We start from the raw sequence: 7,183 nt of genomic DNA on the forward strand, positions 1-7,183 counted from the left end.
TTTAATAACTCGTCTGTTGCTAATAGTGCCATCCTTTGGTCAGTCTGCGGTCAAGCACTGTGCAGTATACCCATGCCTGAGAATTCTGGTATTTTCTATGATTTGACATTAAAGATTTTCTAATTTTTTGTTTATAATCAAGATGTGTATTGTATATGTGTTAGCCTACTCATGTTAAACTCCTCACACAAAATCAACATATTGCAAATCATGTTAATATCATCATTATAACTAAATGAGCAGTAGTGTCACCATTAGGACACAAAACATACCCTCTTGTTGGGATAAAATCACACAAAAGAGTGTATTTCTATAGGCCTACATGTGTATTATGGCTTGGCGGGATTAAAGAATGTAGAAGTAAACTCTTTATCCAATTTGTCAACACAGTTTCTGTGGCCTAGAACTGAACCATTACTTTAACACATCTATTCTTTCCCAATCTCACAGGCCCCAAAAAATACTTGTGGCCGGCCTGTTATCTTTTCAGAGGCCTTCTGCCCTGCGTCTGTCTGTCCGGATGGTTCAATGGGAGCAGGTGGTTGGAAAGGCTGTGCACAGCTGTGACATTGCTGACAGGCCATGGGGGTGTATGGTGGGGCCTAGTGGGCCAGGCCTGACACACTATCAGGATGCCTCGGGCCCCCGAGTGGCAGTCACCCCTTATGACTGTGCTGCCCTATAAGGACACATGTGGTTTATGGCACGGACCACTCACAGCTTTCACTATCACCCCCACCCTACTGGTCATTTCTCTCTTAGCCTGTACTGTAGTGGGACTGGGCATTCCTTCTGGAAGCTTCTGAATGGGGGCTTCGAGAAAGCTGCCCCTTGTATAAAAAGAATGGAGTAGGCCCAGGGGTCCTCAGATACAGAAAGTGAGAAGACATTCACCTGAAGCCATAGAGGATTAGGAGCAGTGAAATACAGAGATTTAAAGACTACATTAATCTGCAGAGGAACAGAAGAGACGCTCAGAGATTCAATCTACAGCGACCAGCAAACGAGAAGTGAAGTACTGGAGCTCATTCTTATCTATTCAAGGTAAGAGAGAGAGGGTATCGGGGAGAAAGGTAAACCAAATATGTAGCTACTTGCAATTCAGGGGCACAAGGAAGATCAATAGACAATATTCTGGAAATACATTATGCATTGATATTATAAAGGTGAAACACCAGCAGGAAGTAAGCAGCCTACAGTATATTGGTACTCTAAATTGAATAATGTATCATGGGGATGAATTGCACTGTATTAATCTGAAATGGCATTAAATCAGTGAGGAGACTTTAATAGACAGTTACCCTGGATCTGGTAAAACCCTTTGTGAGTGCATGGCAAGAGAGGAGCACATGGCATGGAATATGACCCTGGTTAGAAGGAGTGAGGGACATGGCAGTTGAAGAGAAGGAAGAGAAGAGAGGCCTGGCAGTCAGCACAAATAATTATTACAATCAAGTTATCGATACCAAGTTATTAAATAATGCAATTATCAGACCTGAAAGTGTCTCAGACCAGAAATCAATTTGAAGCCAAGGACAAGGATGGATTCATTTATTCATTCATTGAACTGGAAAAATGTGCTTTATGATCAAGCCTTTGATGTTTTTTATTGATAAGCAGCTGCTTTAGGAAAAAGTATCTTTCATGGGGAAGAGTGTTAATGGCATTTGATGAATACTTCTCAGTATGTCAGTGCTTTTAAACAATCATAACTTTTAAGAGCAACTCTAATATTTTTGCTGAAAGTGAATAACATATAAAACCCTATACTTGAGAGAAAAATGCAATGCTGAAGACACCCTATGGGTGGATTTACATTAGTAAAATATGTCTAGTGAGATCTATCTCTCTTCCACACTAGATTTGCAACTGTTCTGTTTACACTAGCCTTGGATGTGGTGTGGCCAAATCCACATTCTTGCTTAAAGTGTGACTGCAGCTATTAATTAACATACCGTAAAAACCCTAGTATATAGACAAACAAAATAAGGGTAGCAATTCAAACTATACAGGAGCTTCTCATTTAAACCATATTGCACAGTGTACATATTGCACACTTTATTAATGCAATGATTCACAAATGTGCAGATACTTTAAAAGCCTTTCATTTTCAATTTGGCTAACAGAGCAAAAATGCTCTCTACTGGTATTAAGGTCATTCTTGCAGGGATATGTGGTGTGGGAGAGCCATTGTCTTTACACTGTACAACTCAGAGGGGGATATGTTGTGTAGATGTCTTGCACACTGCCTGCAGAGGTAACGTGGGAGAAATCTCTTAAAAAGAGAGATTTGAATATAGATCTGTCTCTTTACACTAGACAAGTATGTCTCCTGGACCTAGTTTGTGTCATTTAAGTAGTGTAGTGTGAAGAAGCTCTATTAATACAACTCTACATTACTCTATTCAAGCCAAAAGTATTGCTTAATCTTACTCCTCCATTTCAAAGAAAGGGTATCACATGGCATGACTGCAGCTGTTGGCAAGGGCGTGTGAAAAGGTCTGGAAACTCCGACAGTTTTTCAAATGGCAGAGGCCTTGATTGACAGATGTGGCCTGTGCAATAGGAGCCTCTGACGGAGGGCTGTAACAGGTGCCTCTATTCCTCAATACTTCAATCCCTTATTGCCTCATTGTCATGTGGTCTGACTAGACTAGAGGCTGTCTACAAAAAAGCTGTAAAATATAAAAGTCCACATTTCAGACAATGACCATTTGCAAGCTACTATAAGTTGTATTATTTTTTATATCGCTGAAGCAAGTCTTATTGCAAAATGCAGAAAAAAGCATTATGTGCTTTTCAAAAACATGTCTTCTGAATAGACTTATTAATACAATATTCATCCACTGTTAGGATAATTGAAGAACAATTAAAATCTAAGTGTTGAGGCATCAAAGTCTCCATCAGGCTGAAGTACAAACTCTGCTATTTTGTTTCTCCTTCCAGATGCCAGAGAAAACCGGCCACACCATGGAGGAGGAAGTGGAGACCTTTGCCTTCCAGGCTGAGATCGCCCAGCTGATGTCTCTGATCATCAACACCTTCTATTCCAACAAAGAGATATTCCTTAGGGAGCTCATCTCCAACTCTTCAGATGTGAGTAGATTAATCATAATGCTAAATTGACCCATGTAACATTTTACCTTAATAAGCAGCCACTTATACACTGCTCTCTGAGCCAGTATAGTAAAACAAGCTATATCCCAGAGTTAGCCTGCTAACCACTTTGTTAAATTCGCTCAAGGTATCAACCATGACACTTTTCTTTTACCCTTGTGACCTCTTTTTGCCATGATCTGACAGGCCTTGGACAAGATCAGATACGAGAGCTTGACAGACCCCACCAAATTGGATTCCTGCAAAGAGCTGAAGATCGAGGTCACCCCTGACCTGCGCACTCGTACCCTGACCCTGGTTGACACCGGCATCGGCATGACCAAGGCCGACCTAATCAACAACCTGGGAACCATTGCAAAATCTGGCACCAAGGCCTTCATGGAGGCCCTGCAGGCTGGAGCCGATATCTCCATGATCGGGCAGTTCGGTGTGGGTTTCTACTCTGCCTACCTGGTGGCAGAGAGGGTGACCGTCATCACCAAGCACAACGATGATGAGCAGTACATCTGGGAATCTGCAGCTGGTGGCTCTTTCACTGTCAAAGTTGACACTGGTAAGCCTCTTCAACAGTATTGATTAATATGCTGCTACAATTACTTTTCTCCAATACAACACCATCAACCTAGATCCTGGATCAGTTGAATCTTCTTTTCAACAATGTCATTCAAAAGGAAGTAAGCTTAGATCCAATGACTGAGTCTGATTTTTCTGATCTGAAGGTGAGTCCATTGGCCGTGGCACCAGAGTGATCCTGCACATGAAGGAGGACCAGTTTGAATACTGTGAGGAGAAGCGCGTCAAGGAGGTTGTGAAGAAGCACTCCCAGTTCATTGGCTATCCCATCACACTCTTTGTAAGTTCAAATATAACTTTATATTTCTTTGGTTGTAACAATGTAACAACATAATGGGGAGATTGACTGAAATCTGCTGTATAAACTAGGAAAGTAACCTGTTAATAAAAGTGGATCCAAACATTGCTCCCCATACTGGACAAATCCTACAACTTTTTAATAACAAACATTTTTGTCCAGGTGGAGAAGTCTAGAGAGAAGGAGGTGGACCTTGAGGAGGGAGAAAAGGATGAAGAGGCTGATAAAGATTCTGCAGCTGAGGACCAAGACAAGCCCAAGATCGAAGATGTCGGTTCTGATGAGGATGAGGACACCAAGGACTCCAAGAACAAGAGGAAGAAGAAGGTCAAGGAGAAGTACATTGACGCAGAGGAGCTGAACAAGACCAAGCCTATCTGGACCCGTAACCCTGATGACATCACCAATGAGGAGTACGGAGAGTTCTACAAGAGTCTGACCAACGACTGGGAGGACCACCTGGCTATCAAGGTGAGTCTCTATGATGGCAAATTGAAAATCAAAACTCAAGCCTTATGGGTTTGTCTTGATCCAACCTATGAATTAATATATTAGTATGACTGTATGAGTCAACATCTATCTCATTATTCCCACAGCACTTCTCAGTGGAGGGCCAGCTGGAGTTCCGCGCTCTGCTTTTTGTGCCCAGGAGGGCTTCCTTCGACCTCTTCGAGAACAAGAAGAAGAAGAACAACATCAAGCTGTACGTGCGCAGGGTGTTCATCATGGACAACTGTGACGAGCTGATGCCAGAGTATCTCAGTGAGTACTGTACCTTGAACCTTTAGCCTTTCATGGATACCTCCTCAGCACCTCACTCAAGCATGATATTGAGTAAAGCTGTAAGTAAGATGTCTGACCAGTTGCCATTGTCTTATCTCCAGACTTCATCAAGGGTGTGGTGGACTCTGAGGATCTCCCCCTGAACATCTCCAGAGAGATGCTGCAGCAGAGCAAGATCCTCAAGGTGATCCGCAAGAACCTGGTCAAAAAGTGTATGGATCTTTTCGTCGAGCTCTCAGAAGACAAGGACAACTACAAGAAGTTCTATGAGCAGTTCTCCAAGAACATCAAGGTAAGGTCTTCCTCCCTTTGAAATGGATTTTCCAAGTTCCTGCAACTCTTCAACCAGAACTTCTCATTCTCTTTTTGAGGGACCTTTAGCTTGAACATGTTCCATCTTTCCATTAGCTGGGAATCCATGAAGACGCTCAGAACCGCAAGAAGCTGTCAGACATGCTGCGCTACTACACCTCCAACTCCGGTGATGAAATGGTCTCCCTGAAGGAGTATGTTTCTCGCATGAAGGACACCCAGAAACACATCTACTACATAACTGGTGAGCTGCTATCCATTTTCACTCTCCATTATCCTTCCTTTGTTAAATCCATGACATAAAAAGACATCATAAAACCAGGGTAATCTGACTGTTAATAACTGTGTATCCTCTTCTAGGTGAGACCAAGGAACAGGTTGCCAACTCTTCCTTTGTGGAGCGCCTCCGCAAGGCCGGCTTGGAAGTGATCTACATGATTGAACCCATTGATGAGTACTGTGTCCAGCAGCTGAAGGAGTATGATGGCAAGAACCTGGTCTCCGTGACCAAGGAGGGTCTGGAGCTGCCTGAGGATGAGGATGAGAAGAAGAAGCAGGAGGAGCTGAACACTAAATTCGAGAACCTCTGCAAGGCCATGAAGGACATCCTGGACAAGAAGATTGAGAAGGTACAAGCACAACTTACCTGAACCCAATCCCTCTGCAATGTGTCTACGCCTTTTTATAACATACCACTTCATACACAACTGTCAATATGTCTACTAATCACAGGTTTCAGTTTCCAACCGCCTGGTCTCCTCCCCCTGCTGCATCGTCACCAGTACATACGGCTGGACGGCCAACATGGAGAGAATCATGAAATCTCAAGCTCTCAGAGACAACTCCACCATGGGCTACATGACAGCCAAGAAGCACCTGGAGATCAACCCAACCCACCCTATCGTCGAGACTTTGAGAGAGAAAGCTGAGGCTGACAAGAACGACAAAGCCGTAAAGGACTTGGTCATCTTGCTGTTCGAGACTGCTCTATTGTCATCTGGGTTCACGCTGGACGACCCTCAGACCCACGCAAACCGCATTTACAGGATGATTAAGCTTGGCCTGGGTGAGTTGCTTTGCCTTAATGCATTATTTGCCCTCAACTTTTGTCTTGGTTGATGGGGTTTAAAGGCTCCTCCTAGAGCAATTTACAGTACAGGTCTGCAAACACCAAGTAGGACTATCATGGTAGTACAATGGTTAGGAATATGGCTTTTGTTTTTCCCATACTTTGGCTGTCTGAATAGCAGATTGTACACGATGTGAATATGTTTTTCTAATGTGGGCTATTTCTTCCCCTCTACAGGCATCGATGGTGATGACTTTGCAGTGGAGGAAATCCTCCAGCCCAGTGAGGATGACATGCCTGTCTTGGAGGGAGATGATGACACATCAAGAATGGAGGAAGTTGACTAAAGATATATCAGAAGTACATCATTTTTTCCCTTTTTAACATTACATTTTTTAAGTTATTTCATTGTGTCCCAAATATACTTTACATTTAACATGACTGTTGAGTCATAGGGAAAGGATTGTAATTAATTCATCATCATTAATGAATACCATAATTATATAGTATATCTGCTGCTTTCAACCTTATTCAACTGTAAAAGTCAACAGGGATTTGACTTGTGTCTTTTTCTATTTCTGTAAGCTATTTTCTATGAAAAACGACAAGGTTTATAATAAAAAAATATTTTGAAACATATTTGACATGTTTTCTCTTTATCAAATAGTCTGGATTATTGTGATGGCATGTTTATAATTCAATACTGGACTATCTATTTTGCATCTTCATTCATACTTTTGCAATCACCTTACCCCCATAAGAGCTCCCTGTATTTCAGATCTTTTTAGAGTAGACTTTTAGGTAAAAAGTTTATTTTAATCATGAAATCTTGTGAGGATCCTGAATGATGATGAATATCCCAGGTACACCATGTACCCACTGTACAGATTTGATATCGCCACGCCCATAGACCCGCCTTCACCATGAGTTAAATGAAGGAGGGGCGTGGACAGAGAAACTGTAGAGTTTGATTGATATTCCATCGCTCCTCTCAGTGTACATGCTCATCCTACACACAGTAGAAGCGTTAG

General features: G+C 42.3%; 1 protein-coding gene across 1 annotated transcript; it reads left to right on the forward strand.

Annotated features, from left to right (window-relative positions):
* The first annotated feature begins 852 nt into the window (after positions 1 to 852).
* Positions 853 to 6,791, forward strand: LOC120024138 (heat shock protein HSP 90-alpha 1-like). Its single transcript, XM_038968287.1, has 11 exons — positions 853 to 1,044; positions 2,947 to 3,096; positions 3,304 to 3,670; positions 3,837 to 3,970; positions 4,151 to 4,459; positions 4,585 to 4,750; positions 4,873 to 5,063; positions 5,180 to 5,327; positions 5,444 to 5,712; positions 5,816 to 6,149; positions 6,390 to 6,791. Exons 2-11 carry the CDS (start codon positions 2,947 to 2,949, stop codon positions 6,497 to 6,499), a joined length of 2,178 nt encoding a protein of 725 aa, XP_038824215.1. The 5' UTR covers positions 853 to 1,044; the 3' UTR covers positions 6,500 to 6,791.
* Positions 6,792 to 7,183: the final 392 nt, after the last annotated feature.

This window comes from Salvelinus namaycush, chromosome 29 (assembly GCF_016432855.1).
Source record: "Salvelinus namaycush isolate Seneca chromosome 29, SaNama_1.0, whole genome shotgun sequence".
Classification (NCBI taxonomy): domain Eukaryota; kingdom Metazoa; phylum Chordata; class Actinopteri; order Salmoniformes; family Salmonidae; genus Salvelinus; species Salvelinus namaycush.

Coding starts and splice junctions, on each gene's coding strand:
- LOC120024138 (XM_038968287.1), top strand. CDS start 2,947: ATGCCAGAGAAAACCGGCCACACCATGGAGGAGGAAGTGGAGACCTTT. Junction 3,097..3,303: donor TCATCTCCAACTCTTCAGAT/GTGAGTAGATTA, acceptor ATGATCTGACAG/GCCTTGGACAAGATCAGATA. Junction 3,671..3,836: donor CACTGTCAAAGTTGACACTG/GTAAGCCTCTTC, acceptor TCTGATCTGAAG/GTGAGTCCATTGGCCGTGGC.